Source organism: Spermophilus citellus (assembly GCF_964194105.1).
Source record: "Spermophilus citellus genome assembly, chromosome: 6".
In the NCBI taxonomy this organism is placed as follows: domain Eukaryota; kingdom Metazoa; phylum Chordata; class Mammalia; order Rodentia; family Sciuridae; genus Spermophilus; species Spermophilus citellus.
Window position 1 is genome coordinate 130,773,034 of NC_138187.1, and position 20,288 is coordinate 130,793,321.

Consider the following 20,288-nt stretch of genomic DNA (forward strand, 5'->3'; position numbering starts at 1 on the left):
CCACACGCCACTCCTCCAGCAGGGGCCTTATTCCGTAATGGTCATTACTCTTGGTAACTGAATATTTTGCATTACTACTACTAGCAGTGTATTTTTCAGACCCTATCCTGAGGTGACCCCCTTTACTCCAATTTTCAGCACGAACTTGCAGCATTCAGAGTTTATACATGAGTCTAGTTATTCCTTATTAACTGTGAGCTAATTGGGGGCTATAATCTATGTACCAGTTTTTCTGCATTTGGAATACTTTGAGTTCATATAGGCCCACCCCACTGTTCAGGTTTGCTTGTTCAGCAGTGCCTGAAGGTGCCAGTGTGGGCCTCCACCTGAAGCAGCACTGTCTAGTCCCTACGGAAGGTCATCAAATAGTGTGTGTCTTCTCCCATGGGTGTATTTGTTTTGGTTTGTTTGGGGTGACTGTATCATATTGAACATGTGGCTGAGTCACTGTTTGCTAAAACTGCTTGTGATTTGACTGCAGCACAAGGTTGGCCAGGAGATGGCAGCACATCTTAAAGAGTTAGTGAGTTTCTACTTAAGAGAAAAGTTCAAAGTGAACATCTGGTTGGTCCCCAGTCTAGCCTACACAGCAGTGGTCACACAATGCTGGTAAGCCTCTTCTGCTGGTGAAACCTCACTAACTCCAGCCACCCTTCTCAGCCAGTCATACCCTACCTTTTATGCACATACTCTGTATTCTCATATAAAGTTCAATGTGATTGAGCTCCCTTAACCTCCCCCCTTCCCATTGCTACATTGGAAAAAATAACATGTGGTGTACACATTTTTAGATTTAATATGCTCTTTTAAGCAGGCATATTCCTTGAAGTAGGGCAACTTGGGTGGCCTTCCTGGTCCTATGTTTGAGTGAGGCTCAGAGGGGAGAGGCTACCAAATTTTTGATTATTATTAAATTCTTCAAAATTTCTACCTTTAGCAGAACTCCATGAGGCACTAATTGAATAGCCTCCTTTTGAAACAGTGTACTTATCACAAGTGGTCACATGCTGATTGAGGCCCCCTAGGATTCTTCTAGGGATAGCTTCTTCCTTAATACACTCTGAAGGAAGCACTTCAAGTCTGTGGGAAAAAAATAGACTATTCAATAAAACTAGCTATCAACCTGTCTGTTCCTGTAACAAATACCACAAACTGGGTGATTTTAAATGATACACACTTATTTCTGACAGTACTGGAGGCTGGGAAGTACAGGGTCAGGACATTAGCAAATTTGGGTCTGGAAAGGGCTGCTTTGCTTCTAAGAAGGTGCCTTGTTGCTGTATCCTTTAGAGGAGACTAATGCTGTAGAAGCACTATGGAAGCACCGAGGGCAAAAAGGGATGAACATGTCTTTACATGGTGGAAGAGATGTAAAGACCAGGCAGCTCTCTAAAGCCTCATTGATCCCATTCATGAGGACAGAGTCCTCATGGCCTAATCACTTCTAGTGTTAGGTTTCTGTTGTTATAACAAATATCAGAAAGTATTAACTTATGAAGAAGAAAGGTTTATTCTGGCCCACAGTTTTAGAGATTTTTAAGTGTACAATCTGCTGGCCCTGTTGTTGGTGAGGCAGTGTATCATGATGGGAGTATGTTGTAGAGCAAAATCATTTACCTAATGGCTAGGGAGCAAAGAGAGAAAGAAGGAAGCAGCCAAGGTCCCACTGGCCCACTCTAGGGCATGCCTTAGTGATTTTGGGATATCCCACTAGCTCCATCTTTTAAAGCTTCCACCCCCTCCCAAAATCACTACACTAGGAACCAGGCCTTTACCACATGGACCTTTGGAGGATGTCCAAGATCCAAAATAGGGCACCTCCCAAAGTCCCCTAATTACCATCACCTTGAGTTTTAAGTTGCAACATATACAAGAGTCATACATTCAAACTGTAGCACCATCTGAGAAAAAATAGACTCAAATCCTCATCAGAACAAACAAATAGGAGCTGTGGCTCATGGTAGAGCACTCGCCTAGCATCTGTGAGGTGCTGGGTTCGATCCTCAGCACCACACTAAAATAAAATGAAGATGTCCACTTACATCTAAAAAATATTCAGAATAAATTTTAAAAAAGCTCAGTTGGTGCGGTGGCACACACCTGTAATCCTAGCCACTCAGGAGGCTGAGGCAGAATTGCCAGGGCAATTTAGCGAGTTTATGTCTCTAAAAGAAAAAAATAAAAAGAGCTGGGGATTTAGTTAGTGCCCATCATTCAATCCCTGGTACGAGAAAGAGAAAGAAAAAAAATTATGAAAATATGTTTGTTTATAGAACAGAGAACTTCTTTGAATGTGATGGAAAACCCAGAAATCATAAAGAAAAAAATGATCAAAATGTTAAAAGTTATGTACAATCCAAGACACCTAAACCAACCTTAAGAGGATAATTGCAGTAAATAGCAAATACAAGGTTTACATACTTAGTATATGAAGAAATCAGTAAGAAAAAAGTCATCTAAATATAGATCACTAGTAATTATTTGAAAAGATCTTCATCTTGCAAGCAATTGGGTAAATGCATAAGAAAATGAAAAAGCTATTTCCATCTATTAATTTACTAAAATATACATACTTAAAAATCTCTGTTCATGGTGGTGTAGGGATGAGCACTTCCCTATGTTGGGAAGCTGCCAGAGCAGCAGAAGTGGCAGTACCTATAAACAGTTTAAATGTATACTGTATCCTTTGTCCCAGAATGCTTTCTAGGTGGTCCCTATCTGTAAAAATGTTTGCAGAAATGTGCAAATCTATAAAAGGGTGTTTATTGCATCATTATTGGTTGTATGAAAAAGTTATAGGCAATATTAATGTCTGGCAATTGGTGACAAATTATGGGACTCATCTCTTTCTCTTATAATTTAAGAAAATGAAGTCTGGCTGATTTAGGAGAAAGGAAATATTTATTGGAAAGCTATTAGGAGTTCACAAGATCAATAGGAAACGGAGATCAGGCTCACTGAATTGAGCAGGAAGTAGGGCAGCTCTGCAGGCTATGGCCAAGGCCTCCTTATGCCTGTGATGAACACCTTACTCCCTCATAGGACATGGTGTGGAGGGTTTTCCCAACTGGCCCTGCATAGGTCCCAGGCCCATTTCTAAACCTGTATTAGTTCAAAATTGGAAAAGATTTATCCCCTTCAAATTCCATGGTGGTGGCAAGAGCCGGGGACAGACATCTAGGTTTGCCTGCTTGCTAAAAACTGCATTTAGTGGAGATATCATTCCTGAAAGTTAATCAAAGACAGTTAGAAAAGGGACCTAGATTCAGGACAGGCCCTGGTGACAGATGGCATTACAGATCACTTCTTGGGCAGCTCCATATCCATTTACTCTTCTGGCATGACTGTGGGACAAGATCATAAAAGAGGATTGACTGATTGGTGCCTGCATTTACATGGAGAAGTCCCAACTTGATCTATGGGAAGCACTGCTAAATCTCTCAAGATTTTTCATCGTAAGAAGACTCTGTTTGCTGGGCACAGTGGCATACGCCTGTAATCCCAGCAACAAGTTTGAGGCCAACCTCGATAGCTTAGGCCAACCCCAAGAATTTAGCAAGACCCTGTCTCAAAATAAAACATAAAAAAGGATGGGCATTGGGGCTGGGGATGTGGCTCAAGTGGTAGCGCACTCGCCTGGCATGCGTGTGGCCTGGGTTCGATCGTCAGCACCACATACAAAGATGTTGTGTCCACCAAAAACTAAAAAATAAATATTAAAAAACAAAACAAAACAAAAAAAAAAAAAAACGGGATGGGCATGTTGCTCAGTGCTAAAGTGCCCCTGGGTTCAATCCCTAGTACCAAAAAAACTCCACGTTTCAGCTTGGGACCTAGAGCAGCTAGACTCTGTCTTAAAAAATAAAAATCAGGCATGGTGGTGCACACATGTAATCCTAACAGCTAGGGAGGCTAAGGCAGGAGAATCACAAGTTCAAGATCACAACTTAGTAAGGTCTTAAGCAACTTAGTGAGAGCCTGCCTCAAAATTAAAAATGGGCTGGGGATGTAGCTCAGCGTAGAGCACCCCTGGGTTCAATCCCCAGTACTACCCCCCCCAAAAAAATCTATTTTGTCTGATAATGATGTCATTATTTTATTATTTATATCATTTTACTTTCAGCTTTTCTGTTTTCATTTTACAAACTTTTTAATTATATCTCTCCTAAAACATGAATAGTTAAGTCTTTAGAATTCAATCTGGAAACATGTGAGTTTTAAATGATGAGTTTTGGGCTGGGGATATAGCTCAGTTGGTAGAGTGCTTGCCTTGCATGCACAAGACCCTGGGTTCAATCCTCAACACAAACAAACAAACAAATGGTGAGTTTTGTGCTTTTCAGTTGTCTTACTTGATTTTTTGGGTGGTGGGGTGGGGGTGGGGTCTTATTTTGAAATAATTTATTTGTCAATTCATCCCTTCTATGTGTTTGTTTGTAAATTGTACTTTCTCTAGTATGGTACACATGCCTGTAATCCCAATGACTTAGGAGGCTGAGGTAGGAGGATCACAAGTTTGAGTTTAGCCTCCACAATTAGTGAGACCCTGTCTCAAAATAAAAAATAAAAAGGACTGGGGATGTAGCTCAGTGGTGAAGTCTCTGGGTTCAATCCCCAATGGTAAAGTGTCTCTGGGTTCAATTCCCTAATAATAATAGGCTAAGGATCTAGGTCAGTGGTAGAGTGCCCCTTGGTTCAATCCCCCCAAAATATTTTACTCTCTATTCTTTTGTTAGTTTATCCTGATATTTTGCCATGTATATATGATATAAAGTTTAAATATAATCTCTTCATTCCCTTCCCAGACCATTAAATGGTATAAATAAATCTCCAATGTTGTTCTTGTAAGCCTAAAATTACTATACAACTTTATTTTGGAGAACACCAGCTTGATAGAATGCTCTTTTAAAATTTCTACCTTAAAGACTTGTATACCTGGAAGATATGAACACATTTCATATACAAAGCAGAGTAATAGCACCATGATTATATTGATGTTTTTATATTAGTCAAGTTTAGCTTTTAAGTAACAGTATAATGCTCTAAAATAACAGTTGTTGTTTTAACCAGTTATTTAGTTTCTTTAAGATTACTTGCTCTAAAAAAAAAGAAAAGAAACAAAGCTTAATAAACAATGTTATGGGTAAACTAATGTTTTAAGAAATTTTTGTTTTTTTAACATATAGATCAAACTTTGGTTTCTATGAGTATTAACATTTGACCTTAGGGATAAAACCTTAAAATAGCTTTGATTGTTTCACCTATATATATAAAACCAACTTACACAGACCTTCTTTATCATTTACTTAAACCCTCTTATTCACTTCATCATATAAAGACTTTCTTATCCAGAAACACTTTTTTTCCCTTCTATTAAATGTTTTTCATACCTAGAACCTTCTAATTCCTCCTTTCCATCTGTGAACCTCCTTTTCTGTTCACATTTTGAAACAATCCTTGTAAATTTCTGAATTTAGGCAAATTATTCATTTTAATAAAAATACTTTATTTTATTTACAGTACTCTTAATTGAAACAGTTGAAACTTTTGGGCCTTTTTTTTTTTTTTTACTTTTGGGCCTTTATATACAGAAATCTTCTATAAACCTTTGTATATAGAATCACATCTGTTTACCATTTTATGAAAACACAATGTTTAAGTACATAGAATTATACCTGTTGGGACTTTAAATTTTTAGTAACCTTTTTCAGTGATGACAAAGCAACTTTAAATCCATTTTTCTTCATTTATCAATTTATGAAAACATCAATGTTACCCAATGGAATTCAGGTGTTATGAGTACTTGATGATATATTTAACATTTAGTGTTTTAACCTTGTAAATTAATTAGATGTCTAACAAAAATATTTATGAGTAATCCCATGTCAAATCTACTTTACTTATTTTACCAAAATATCAGACAAGTGTACTGAACAGTATTAGCCATTTCTTCCTTGTTGAAGAAAAGTTTTAGAACCAAGGGATATTAGACAGTTTATAGACATCACATTTTATTAGTTTTTTTGACCACCTAGAGAGACTTGTAAATTTAATTTTGGAGACATCTTTATTTTCATCTATTTACCCAATTTAAATTGAACAATTTTTTTTCCTAGTTGGTATTTGGACAAGTTTGTATGGTGAAAATTATTTTCTATTAATTTTGAGAACAAAGCTATGATATTAAGCTCCTTACTGAGCAGGTCCATTATTTTGTATGACCATTCCTAGAGCCTCAATGACAAACAGGTTTAATTTTGCTCCATAGTTGAGAACAGAGGCTCAAAATAAGGTCCCATTTTAATGTCTTAAAGGCTTCCAAAACCTGTTAATAACTCAGAGGAGGAGTAAACTTTTTTTTTTTTTTTTTTTTTTTGTAAATTTATCCTTTAAAAGTAAGTGGCCCTTTGTGGATTCAGGATTTAGGGTGGTGTGTTTTTATTGTCTCCCTAAGTTTCTCCATGAAAATGGTAGGGCTTTCCTGGGGGCCCAGAGTAATCTCAGAGACCTTGGAATAGTTAATGGGCTTTTGCCTGATCTTCCTGAGGGCTTCAAGGAAGCCTTTTGGAAATATGTCATCTTCCTAGCATCCTGTTCATCATTTGGGTCCCAGTCAGGATGTTTCTGGGAATTGCCTGTGCTCTAGATGAATAATTAGGTTTGTTTCTAGTTTGTGATGCTGGGGCATGGGCAAGATGTAGGTCCATCCCCAAATTCTTTAGCTACTTGCTTTAGGATGGTGGCCTCCTCCTTATTGGAGGCTAAAGTTTGGCTAAGTAATAATATAATATCTTTAATATCTTTCCAGGTGAGGTCAAACACCTGGTGTAAGTTTTGAAACATCCCAATATATGTATTTAGACCCTCCAAAAATTTCCCAGAATTTGTTCTTATTTGTTTTAAGGGGGGTAGGTCCTCTTGATTTCTCTTCCTCAGTAGGTGATTCCTTAAGGCCTTCTCTTCTGGTAGACATTGAGGTTAGGCCTGACAACACTTGAAAATGAAGCACTTTCCTGATCATTTGTAATTTCCCAGTATGTAGACTAGTGGTCAATCTACAAACTGACTTGAGAGAAGCTCCCACCTGAATGATAGAAATTTTAGGGACGTCTCCCTAAACTTGAGCTTCATTACAGTCAGAAAACCCATCTCTCATCACCTGGCTTTGCCAAAGTTATTTCTGGCTTCCTTTGACAAAGTGCTAGATCCCAGTTTGCCCTGTGCCAGAGACCCTGAGAGGATTCAGACTTAAGGGCTACAGCTTTCCTCCGTGCCACTATAACTCCTGATTATTAAAAAAAACCATGAAAAAAGAGGATAATTGTATACATCTTAACCTTTTGTGCCTGTTGTCCTACAAACTAAAGGAATCTCCAGAGTGTAAGGGGAACATCTATTGTTTGTTAAGTGCTTAACAAACACCATTTTCTGGAGGAATTTTTTTTTTTTTGTTATTGGAAAATTTTTTTTTTAATTATTTTATTGTTGGTTGTTCAAAACATTACATAGTTCTTATTATACCATATTTCACAGATTGATTCAAGTGGGTTATGAACTCCCATTTTTACCCCGTATACAGATTGCTGTGTCACATCAGTTACATTTCCATTGATTTACAAATTGCCTTTCTAGTGACTGATGTATTGGAGGAATTTTTTTAAAAAATATTTATTTATTTTAGTTTTCGGCGGACACAACATCTTTGTTTGTATGTGGTGCTGAGGATCGAACCCGGGCTGCACGCATGCAAGGCGAGCGTGCTACCGCTTGAGCCACATCCCAGCCCTTCTGGAGGAATTTATGGAAGGAGTTGGTTAAAATAGAGTGCCTCCCTCTTGTAGCAATTTAAAAAAAAATACTTTGAAGTACATCTGAGCATAGGAACAGTAATGGGAGATTTTTAAACTGGCTTGTGAAGGCTAACTATGCCAACAAAGGGAACCTGGATGTTTTCTTACTAATAATCCATGTCTTTCTTTCAGTCCTACAAGCTGAAGAATTACTAGTGTTTTTGATTGGTGAAGGAAAGGAGCATCCAGGAGGGATTGGATGTGGGGGTGGGGAGTGTTGCGTGGCCCTCACGAGGCAAATATAATTGGGGCTTTCCCTCAGTGCTATTCATCTACCAATCACCTTAGATACCCCTTAAGGCAGTCGGGAGGGGATTCGAGAGAAGGAACCTTAGGATTTTGGCCTGAGTGTAGCCCAGACCAGAAATTCCGCAGTTATTCCATACTCCTTCATCCACCTCCACTTAACCAAGGCAGATTGGGACTAGGGACACTGTGTACTCACGCCAATTGCTCTCCAGGCTTGGACAGAAGAGTAGGAAGCGGCTTCAGCAGAACTAACATGCCTGCTCTGTATTGAACAGGTGATTGAGAGCTACCCAGGCCAGGAAACCTCTCACCTGATGGCTGCACTAACTGCATTTAAATAGCTGACAGGTGCCCATCATCCTCCAAAATGAGAGAGACAGAAAGATGCACCTCAAACAGATGTGGGGTGCATGGAGAGGAGCTTACCTCGGTGTAAACCTTGGTGGGACCTCCAAATATGATACCGCTGGTTACCAGTGATGAGCCCTGCTTCCCCACATGTTGAAATTTTAACATTAGAGAAGCACGCCGAGGCAAGCATATGAAGCAGGGTTTATTTAAAAAGGGGTAACACAGACTTCTCCCACGAGGGAGAAGGGGACCATAGCTGGTATCATGATATCCCAAGAAGTGAGATTTTCTGTCCTTTTATATGTCCTAGGCTTCCTTTGTTCTCCTGCCTTTCCCCCTTATCTTTCTCCTTCCAGAGAAGGTGACTAGGCCCAGGAATGCTCAGTGGGATGGCCAAAAGGTGGGAAACAGGTGGGCTGAAGGGGGGAAGGGCAGGGTGGAGAAGACAAGGACACATTAACAACCTTATAGATCCCTGTAGGGAGGGGAAATTTCTGGGACAGGTTACCTTGGCTACAGGTTGGAGCAGGGGCAGGTTCTTTTTTTTTTTTTAAAAAAAGAGAGAGTGAGAGAGGAGAGAGAGAGAGAGAGAGAGAGAGAGAGAGAGAGAGAGAGAGAGAGAGAGAGAGAATTTTTAATATTTATTTTTTAGTTCTCGGCGGACACAACATCTTTTGTTGGTATGTGGTGCTGCTGAGGATCGAACCTGGGCGCCCTACCGCTTGAGCCACATCCCCAGCCCCAGGGGCAGGTTCTTGATAAACTCTAAAGAAATGAACATTTCAATCCCTCAGGGGACAGTCTCCAACTTCCCAGACTCTCAAAATTGGCCTCCTTGATCTGACCTGACTCGATTTACCTATCTACACTGACTGCCTGTCTAATTCTGGCTTCAGTGTCACACACCAGCAAGAGCACAGTCCTTCTGAGTTTCTCAGCAGTATGTGAGAGGAGACTGCCTAGTTATAACTGGGAGTCCTTGTGGAGAGGGACCTGTGGGAAGAGAGGAGCCTTGGATTTAAGGAATGGGGTGGGAGGTGTCCAGCATTTCTACAGTAGGCCTTTCGCTTTCTCATGATTCACTGATCAAAGTCCACTTTCCCCTTTAAGACTACAAGCAGAAGAGGGCAAGTGCACTGAACAGAAGTTTTGTTCAGTGTCTGACACATGACAGGGACTTTTAATGCCCCCTGAGTTCACTCTTCCACTTTCTCACCCAGCTCCTGCCTCAGCCTGCTGGCCTCTGTGGTCTTTTTTCTTGAGGCTTCCAGTGGTTTCTTTTGGACCTCTTGGGGATATGGAAGGTGGCAGAAGAGAGGGCTGGGGAATTTTCATCTAGCTCACTCCCAGCCAGGCAGTGTTGATAATGCCTGCCTTCCTGTCCTCCTTCCTGCAGCTGCGGATCTCACAGTACCCATTCTAGTAACCACTCTTCCCTGCACCCTATCAGGCCTAGGAGTGACAGCTTGCCCGTGCTGTTAGTCCTATGATGCTTGTTAAATTTCCCATATCCTGCTTATTTATTTATTTAACTGAAGAGTAAATCCGGGCCTCTTCCATGTTAGGCAAGACTTCCTACCACTGAGCTACATACCCAACACCCAACTTTTTTTTTTCCTTTTGAGACAGTGTCTAAGTTTCTGAGGCTGTCCTTGAACTTGTGTTTCTCCTGCCTTAGTCTTCTGAGTTACTGGGACTATAGACATGCTCCATCACACCTGGCTTGCTTATATCTTAAATAGCTTCCTTCATCAGTTCCTCCTTTTGCATATGCCATCTTTTTTCCTTCCAGGAACCTGATACAGTAGCAAAATAAATATATATATTTGTGGTATACAAATATGTGTGTTGTTGTGGCAATATTCAAGGAATCTACTGAGCCTTATAAAGGAAACAGATTCTGATGCATACTGCAACATGGATGAACCTTAAAGACATGATTTAAGTGAAACAGCCAGACACAAAATACTGTATTGTATTATCCCCTTGATGTGAGGTATTGGAAAAAGTCAAATTCAAAGAAACATAAAATAGAAAGGTGGTATATTAGTATTCTTCAGAGAAATTAAACCGTGTGTGTGTGTGTGTGTGTGTGTGTGTGTGTGTAAAGAGAGAGACACTTTGGGTTGAGTTGATAATGACTCACATGATTATGGGAATTGTCAAGTCTTCAGTCTTCAGGGGGGCCAGCAGGTTGGAGACCTGGGGAAGAGCCCATGCTGCATGCAGTTCAAGCCTTCAGATTGTAAGACTGTCTGCTGCCCAGTTCTCCTCTTGCTTGGGGCTTTGGAGGTAGGATCAGTCTTTTGTTCCATTCAGGCCTTCAACTGGATGCTCACCCACATTATGAAAGGCAGTCTGCTTCACTCAAAGGCCACTGGTTTAAATGTTAATCTTATCCAAAACACTCTCACTGAATCACCCAGAAAAATGTTTACCCATGTATGTGGGCACTGTGGTCCAGCCAAAGTGGAGATAAAACCCATCACTATTGCTGCTAATAAGGGCGATGGGAGAAGAAAAAGTGAGCAGCTTTTGGATGTGTTATGTCAGTTTTAAATATGAAAAGGCTCTGTCGCACAACAGTATGACTATGCTTAACACTACTGAACTGTACACTTTAAATGGTAATTTTTTGTTTTTTGGTTTTTTTTTTTTTTTTTTGGATACTGGAGATTGAACTCTGGCACTTGACCACTGAGCCATATCCCCAGCCCTATTTTGTGTTGTTTTTAATTTAGAGACAGGGTCTCATTGAGCTGCTTAGCACCTTGCTTTTGCTGAGGCTGGCTTTGAATTTGCAATCCTCCTGCCTCAGCCTCCTAAATGGTAAATTTTATGTCACATGTTTTGTTTTTGTTTCTTTAATGGTAATTGAACCCAGGGGTGTTTTGCCACTAAGTCACATACATCCACAGCCCTTTTTATTTTTTATTTTGAGATAGGGTCTTTTTAAGTTGCTTAGGGCATTGCCAAGTGGCTGAGGCTAGTCTCAAACTTATGATCCTCCTGCCTCAACCTCAAACTTGCTAGGATTACAGGTGTGCGCTACCACACCCTATTCCTATGTTATGTTTTTACCACAACTTTTTTTTTTGTATGTGTGTGCTGGGGGCCAAACACAGGGCCTTGTGCATACTAAGTATACCTTCCACTACTGTGCTACCAACCTGACCCCAGCCCCTTGACTGCAGCTCATGAGGAGTAGTGAAAGGAGAAAGAATAGGTAGGTAAGGTGTGTGCAAGGGAAGAATTATACTGAAGGACCACAGAATCTATTAGCTGGGTAAGATGAGCAGAGAGAACATGAGAGGACTGGCAGAGAGCAAAATTAGACTTGAGGTTGTAGTGATCTTGATGGGACTGCAGACTTCTTGACTGTGAGTCCACAGTAAGTGAACCACAAGAATAAGATGTGGGGGTTGGAGGATGGGAATGTTTGAAACTGAGATTTCAAAGATGGTACAGTTATTGATACTGACAAGCATATGATCCTGGGAGAGGCTGGAGTGAAGGAAAAAGTTGACTGGAAGGGAGAGGGCAAAGACCACAAGACCAAGGCACTGGATAAAATTACTTGGGTATGGAGGTCACCAAGAATTGTGGTAGAATGGAGCTGGGGATGTGGCTCAAGTGGTAGCGTGCTCGCCTGGCATGCGTGGTGCACTGGGTTCAATCCTCAGCACCACATAAAAATAAAGATGTTGTGTCCACTGAAAACTAAAAAATAAATATTAAAAATTCTCTCTCTCTCTCTCTCTCTCAAAACAAAAGAATTGTGGTAGAATATAAGAAATAAAAAATAGATAGAAAGGAAACATAAAGGAAGGGCAAAAGAAATTTAAAAAAAAATTTTTTGGTATTGGTGTTGGAACTCAGGGGTGCTCTCCTACTGAGTTACATCCCTAGGCCTTTTTGTTTTGATACAAGGTCTTGCTAAGTTGCTGAGACTGACCTCAAAGTTGTGATCCTCCTGCCCTAGCCTCCAGAGAAAGAAATATAATTTTAAAGTTCTGCATACTTTTCCAGGCCTGTCACTGCCCAAGCCAGTGTCTCTCCTAAGCCTGTCACTCCTACATTTCTGGGAAATCTGTATATCTCCTTGTGCACTGTCAGTTCACCCACCAATAAATAGATTAAGCAAAGGGAGATATGATATTTTGAAACACCTGTAACGTAGAGGGCTTTCCAGCATTATCTATTGATCAGATATTGGCGACCATGTCAACCTAAGATTCCCCAAAATGACAAGACTGCCATAAACCTTCTTGAGATTAACAGACTGATATCATTCTCACATATCTTCTCATACCCACTCCTCACCAAGTTTCCTCTAAAAGAAGAGCTGGGAACCCTTGAAAATGTGTCTCTTGCTTTCCCTTAGCAGGGGCTCTTTTTCTCTGCATCATACCATTATCCTCTTAGAGTAGCTTGTTCCTTTACTTCCCTCACTTATCTCTTTCCCAGACAGCTGAGCTAGTGACCTCTAACAAAGAAAACCACTGATAAATGTGACTACATAAAGGTTCTAAATGTTTGCAACATAGTCTCAATCACTTTCCATATCCCAGAAATTTCTTAAAAATCTTGGGTTTGCTGATGGCATACACCTGTAATCCCAGCAATTCAGGAGGCTGAGTCAGGAGCATCACAAATTTGAGGCCAGCCTGGGCAATTCAGTGAGACCTTGTCTTAAAATAAAAAGTGCTAAATGTAGCTTAGTGGTAGAGTCTCCCTGGGTTCAATCCCTGGTGTCAGGGGAGGTGGGGGAAAGCATGATGGGTTCACAGATGGTCCAGGTATCTCTAATGGATTATCTTTTTTTTTTTTAATAATATTTATTTTTTTAGTTCTCGGCGGACACAACATCTTTGTTGGTATGTGGTGCTGAGGATCGAACCTGGGCCGCACGCATGCCAGGCGAGCGCGCTACCGCTTGAGCCGCATCCCCAGCCCCTCTAATGGATTATCTTTAAAAAATTCCATCTCTCGGGCTGGGGATGTGGCTCAAGCGGTAGCGCGCTTGCCTGGCATGCGTGCGGCCCGGGTTCGATCCTCAGCACCACATTACAAACAAAGATGTTGTGCCCACCGAAAACTAAGAAATAAATATTAAAATTCTTTCTAAAAAAAAAAAAAATCCATCTCCAGTGGATGTGGTGGCACATGCCTGTTTTCCCAGAAGTTTGGGAGGCTAAGGCAGGAGGATCACAAGTTCAAATCCAGCCTCAGGAACTTAGTGAGGTCCTAAGCAACTCAGTGAGACCCTGTCTCAAAATAAGTAAATAAATAAAAAATAAAAAGACCTGGAGATGAGACTGAGTGGTTAAGTGCCCTGGATTCAATTCCCAGCATCAAAACAAACAGGGGCTGGGGTTGTGGCTCAGTGGTAGAGCACTTGCCCAGCATGCATGAGGCACTGGGTTTGATCTCTGGCACCACATAAAAATGAACAAATAAAATAAAGGTATTGTGTCCATCTATAATTAAGAAAAAAAATTAAAAACAAACAAACAAAAACTTCACCAACTCTGATTTCTCCCATAGGTATTAGTCTAGTTTTTACCCCCCCCCCACACACTTTGGGAGTTAGCTTTGAAAGTATATAAATATTCCCAGGCAATCATTAATTTCCTCTGTTTTTGTAGTGCTGGGGATCAACTCAGGGCCTCACACATGCTAGGCAAGTGCTCTTAATATGTGAGAAAATGTGTGTCTTAGAATTGACAAAACCAAGTACGTCTTTAGCCTGGACCTCGTCTTTGAATTCTGAGCCGGTACGGTCACTTGGATTTCTCATTCACTCTTTAAACCTGACCTGTGTGAAACTAGAGTCTTCATCTGCCTTGCCAAAGGCATTCCCTTTCCTGCATTCTATACCTTGCAAATGCAGCCACGCAAACTACAGACATTGGAGTCATGTCAGACCCATGAGCTGCTATTAATTTTCACATATTAGAGGTCTCTTTTAAAAAATCAATTCTGCCTCCTACATCTCTCTCTTTTTGAGAGAGTTTTTTTTTTAATATTTATTTTTTAGTTTTTGGCGGACACAACATCTTTGTTTGTATGTGGTGCTGAGGATCGAACCCGGCCGCATGCATGCCAGGCGAGCGTGTTACCGCTTGAGCCACATCCCCAGCCCCATCTCTCTTTTTGAAGTATTGGGGATTGAGCCCAGGGGTGCTTTATCACTGAGCTACATCCCCAGCCTTTTTTATTTTGAGACAGGATGTTGCTCAGTTGCCCAGGCTGGCCTTGAACTTGCAATCCTCCAGAGTCACTGGGATTGCAGTGGGCCACTGTGCCTGGCTCCTACATCTCTCTTGAATGGATTGCCTTTTTTTCTCCTCTATTGTGTTTTTTTCTGGGGGGGGGGGGGTACTGGGGATTGAACTCAGGGTCACTCGGCCACTGTGCCACATCCCCAACCCTATTTTGTATTTTATGTAGAAAGAGAGTCTCACTGAGTTGCTTAGTACCTTGCTGTTGCTGAGGCTGGCTTTGAACTCATGATCCTCCTGTCTCAGTCTTCTGAGCCGCTGGGATTACAGCCACAGCGTGCGGCCTCTATGGTGGTTCTCCATCGTAGAAGGTCTTCCTCTTATCTCCATGTGACTTCAGCAGTAAACTCCTAAAGACTTTCCACCTCTCAAATCAATTCCTATTTGGCAATGTCCTTAAGTGTTTTATTTCTTATGCTGGAGGTGTAGCTTTCTGGTGGAGTGGGTTAAAAAAAATGAAAAACATGTTAGGGTTGGGGATGTGGCTCAGTAGCAGAGCATCTGCCTAGCATGCACGAGGCCATGAATTCTATCTTCAATATTGCAAAAAGAAAAAAATGCTTTATTTTCATTTTTATTTATTTATGGACTTCTTTGGAGTAAGCATTCTACCTCTGAGCTACACCCGCAGCCCTTTTTTGGTTTTAATATTATTTTGAGACAGGGTCTGGCTAAGTTGCAGAGGCTACCATACAATTTGTGATACTCCTGCCTCCACATTCCTAGTAGCTGGGAGTTGCAGGATTATATTTTTTACACACCAATCTGATTATATTAGCCCTTGCTTTAAAATCTCACAAGATTAATAGCCCATCCAAAAAATAGCAAAGGACACCAGCCACTTTTCTTTGAAGAGGAAAAACCAAACCAAACCAAAACAGGTATACACATGAAAAGTTGTTCATTCCCCCTCATCAGGATGTAACATTCTTGTTAAAGGTAACAATGACATTTTTTTTTACATTTATCCAATACGCAGTTTAAGAGACTTAATAACGAATGATTGCAAGAGTGTGCATAAATAATCCTATATACTACTGTTGGTAGTGCAATATTTTAGATGGCATTTTGAGAATGTTTTGATATTTGAAGGAACACAAATTACCTAATATTTCTGGTCCTCAATTACAGTATCTGGTTAAATGAGGTTAACACCTACCCTAATGGTCTCAAGGAAGTGTCAAAATGTAGGGGAAAATGACTTATAAATAACAGTTAATATTTATTGAGCATTTGCTATTTTAGGTGCTTCACATGTGTTAACTCATTTAATCCTCATGATAATACTTTTAAGTACTATTATTACGATTTCCTGAGAAACAGGGGATAAAAATATTGCTCAAGGGATAGAATGAGTTAGGGGTAGAGCAGGGACTATTGTATCTATATAGGAGACCAAGCCTGAGTTTCTGCAGCAACTTTCCTTTCTCCCCACGCTTTTGTTTTTGGGGTGGGTGGGGTGTAACTGGGGATTGAACCCGGAGCACTTTACCACTGAGCTATATCCCTAGCTTTTTTTTTTTTTTTTTTTTTTTTTAAATTTTGAGACAGGGCTTTGCCAAGTTGTTGAGGCTGGCTTTGAACTTTGCGATCCTCCTAAGTGTGCTACCGAGCTGGGTTCTTTCCTTTTCGTAAAAGCCCACGGCATCCGTAGTCGGAAATGGTTTACATAAGCCGTCCCCCGCCCCGCGTAGTTACCATCAGCTGGCCTTCGCTAATTGCTTTGTGTATGTCACCGCAGTTGTCTGATGGACCTCTCCCGGGGAACTCAGTCCATTTCTCCAATTCTCTTTCACAGTGTCCAAGTCAACTCTGGGTACAAGGTAAAACAAAACCTTAGGTAAAGGCCTAACAAATGTTATCAATGGCATATCTTTACAAGGGTGAAATAGTTTTCACGAAAATGAGTCAGATACATGATAACTATTCTACATACAGGGTAAGTGCGTGCCTTGACATTAGCGGAGCTCCAAGTCGCTGGCATTAGGGGCCGACCTTTCCCGCTTTCCTACAAGTAGCACCTGTCCGGAACCTTTCATCCGGAATCTGAGGTAGCCTACCCGGACAACGCCTCGGAACACACAACATAGCGAGAATTAGTGGGTTAACTAGATGCCCGAAATTTCTAGCTTAACTACATAGTCCCGACGGGAAAACCCTTAATTTTTAAAACGTTTTAAAGTCCTGGGTGAAGATTACATTTTTATACCTTAAAAAGATAGTAATTAGTTAATTCTAGGAGAATTTCTTTTTCTTTTTGTTTAGGCATGTATGTAGACAGCCACTCGAAACCAAGAAGGAAGGCGGGGGAGGAAAGCGGAAGCCGCGGGGCCTTCTAAGTCAGAAAGTCTCCAGAGCTTGCGCCTGGCTATTTGCGCCGCCCGGCACTTAGACGCGGGTCTTAGAAGCGGGCTGGGGAGACGGAGTTGTTGCAGGAGCTGAGACCGGGCGGCCAGAGTCCGCAGGGATGAACCTCGAGTTGCTGGGTGAGGAGGGCTATGACTGCGTCTTAGAGAACACTTTGGTACTGGAAAGAGGGAACCGGGGCTGGAGGGGACTCAGGCTGCAACCTAGGGACTCTGTCCTGTGATGGATCTTTGGGCGCTAATGGTATGGAGCTGCAGCAGCAGGGGGAAATCCAGCTTCTGCCGGAATAGACTCTGCATTGCCTTTGTGAAGCTACTTTCAGTTCAGTTGTGGAGCGATAAGGACACTTTGTGACTCGGCTGGGATTACAAGGGTCGCAGGTGCTGAAGTAGCTCAGAGCAGGCAGAAGCATAGTTGTTGGAGATGAAATCTGAGGAAGTGAGGAGTTGGGGGAAGCTTTAAAGACCTGTCACTATTGAATGTCAGGACAGGTTAAATCATTTTGTAGAAACACGGAATGTCTAAGAAGGCAACTTGGAGAACTTAAAGTAAAAGTATCTCATTGAACAGCTTTGGGGGGGGAGGTTCAGAGGGTCATGACTAGGCACTAGGCAAGTAACTGGGACAGTTGGCACTGGAATCCGGTTATCCTGACCGCCAATTTAAAATCCTAGCTACCATGGATGGTGTATACAGTACTAAAGTGTGAAAACAGAGGCAGTTGATTTTTGTTACCTTCTCTTTGAGACATTTCCTCCAACCCCTTACTCAAGTTGGTCCAATCTTTAAGGGTTTTATTAGGTTTAAGCTTTCGTTTAGCATGGCAGCGTAGGGTGTCTGGGATGTTTGAGAACTCCTACATGACTTGGTATCTTTATTGGTTAGGTTTCTCTTAAGAAAAGAAGGATTCAGAACATGTGTTGACCAAAGGGTTATAAAAATAACTTAAGAAATGGCCTTGCCTTTAAGTGTGGAGTGTAAGGTGATTATGTAAATAGCTGTATATTATGGCAGAACATAGGCTTTCACAAATCATTACCAAGTGCTAAGAACATGTTGAAGAAGGAGTTAATAATATCTGTGGAGCAGGGGAGCCAAAACATCAGGGAAAACAAACCCCCCAAACCTAGAGGAGTTGGAGTGGCTATTTAAAGGTGGTAAAATATTGACAGATTAAGTATGAAGATATGGGGAGAAATGCTTACAAGTCAAATGATACAAGAACTAAAGAATTCCTTTTTGGCCACGAGGTGGGTTGGTGCCATCTGTTTTGTGGCACTCTTGAATGCCAAGCTGAAAAGTCTGTGCATTTTAAAGAAGGGAGAGTAGGTTCATTGAAGGGTTTTGACCTGGTAAGTAACTCAGTATCATCTCTTGGTTTGCAAGGTTTTATCTGACAGTAATGCGTAATTGAGTCTGAGTGGAGTGTAAAATCCATTTGGTGGGCTACAGTAGGTGAGTGATAAGGAAGCCTGAATTAGGAAATGGAAAGAAAATGCATTGAGGAGGAAAAACTGACAGAATTTGAGAATTTATGGCATATAGTGATGATGAGGAAGAGAGTGAAATGAAAAATAATGGAAGCAAATAGGGGTGCTATTGATAAAATTTAATGATATTTGGAAAAGAGAGTTAGGTTTGAATGTGTTGTGTACCTAGAGTTCAGAAGACAGGTTTGGATTTATGAGAGAGAGTTATAATTGTCATAGGCGGACTAACTGAAATCTTGTGAATAGGTGACTTGACCAAGGGGGGATGTAGGAGGGGCAGAAAATTGCCAAGGACAAAATATTGTATAATTAGGGGACAAGAGGAAGAATAAATGGTAAGAAATTAGAAACCAGTTGTTTAGTGCTTAGTATCAGCTAGGCACATTTTCAAGTGCCTTCCTTACATTTTTCCAGGTAGGCGTAGAAGAGAAAATAGGTTACGGTGGTGCCTTCCTATAGAAGCCAGTTGTAGAGCAGTTGAGGTTGACAGCTGAGAAAGGGCTGCTCTATTTTGCTCTTAGGCAACTTGGGCTCCCCAGCAACCTGAGCTGATGGCAGATTACAATTAAAGAGAAAGTCGGGTCATGGGAAGAGGAGTTTTTTTTTTTTTTTTTTTTTTGTGCTGGGGATTGAATCCAGGGCCCCATGCATACTAAGCACATACTCTACCACTGAACTCTACCCAGCCTGGGAAAGGTTTTTTCTCAAATGATACAGAAGATTCATGAGGGGGAAACTGAGAAGGGAATATTTAGCATTGAGAGGTTAGACAATTTAAATGAAGTATGTGTCCAAAAGCTACAAATCTTTGTAGAAATGACTCAGATTTAAAGCCAGAAGATTCATATGTACATATAAAAGGGTGAAAGAAACAGTGATGTGATTGTGGGAGCATACTAAAGGCCACCTGGTCTGATAAAGAAGATGATAATGTGTGTTTCTTTTTTGGTAGAACTAGGAAGTGAACCCAGGGGTGCTTTATCATTGAGATACATTCCCACTCCTTTTTATTTTTTGAGACAAGGTCTTGCCAAGTTCCTAGGCTGTCCTTAAACTTGTGATCCTCCTGCATCAGGCTTCTGAGTCTGGGGGATTGCAGGCATGTGTCCGTATGCCCAGCAGTGTGTTCCTAATGTGGCCACTCAGATGGATCTTAGGTATGACACTAACTTTTGCAACCACTTTTTGAGCCCCTGCTGTGTTATCAAGTAGTATGCACAGGAGATACGAAGTTAATAAGACAGTTTTTCGAACACTTTTACCACAACCCAAAGTAAGAAATATATTTTATATCACAGCTTCTTATATATACATACACATATAACTTTCAAAATATATGTAATCCTTGTTATGCTTAGTATCTTGATATTTCTTTTCTAATCTATTAATTTATTGAAATTCATTAAATTAATTTTCCCATTTATGGTGAATTGAATTCTATGATTTGAGAAACACTAAAATAAGATACTGTCTTTGCTCTGGATAAACAACTAGAACTAAAAGGAAAGACAAACTTAAACAAGTAACTCTGTGTTATAGGGAATCATAGCAAATTAATATATTATGAGAATCCAGCAACTGAGCAGTTAATTCTACATTACTGGTGGAACTGGCTGTAGGATTTGGGAAGATATTATTAGAGGAAGTGTCAGTTAGACATTAAAGATGGGGTAGGGAGCTAGGGCTGCAGCTCACAG

At 40.9% G+C, this 20,288-nt stretch overlaps 1 protein-coding gene and 1 long non-coding RNA gene across 4 annotated transcripts in view; one reads left to right on the forward strand and one right to left on the reverse strand.

The window, feature by feature from the left end:
• Positions 1-28: 28 nt before the first annotated feature.
• LOC308651856 lies at positions 29-16,773 on the reverse strand. The gene is made up of 4 exons (XR_014022678.1): positions 16,686-16,773; positions 16,433-16,546; positions 14,933-15,167; positions 29-1,080 (listed from the first exon to the last, which is right to left on the reverse strand). It is a non-coding gene; the product is annotated as an uncharacterized lncRNA (long non-coding RNA).
• A 280-nt stretch (positions 16,774-17,053) lies between these two features.
• Positions 17,054-20,288, forward strand: part of RBBP5 (RB binding protein 5, histone lysine methyltransferase complex subunit) — a 34,795-nt gene continuing 31,560 nt past the window's right edge. For all 3 annotated transcript variants that reach the window (XM_081299426.1, XM_081299425.1, XM_081299424.1), the window contains exon 1: positions 17,054-17,220. In XM_081299426.1, the coding sequence (XP_081155552.1) occupies positions 17,202-17,220 (19 nt within the window). In that variant the 5' untranslated portion in view covers positions 17,054-17,201. The remainder of the gene's footprint in view (positions 17,221-20,288) is intronic.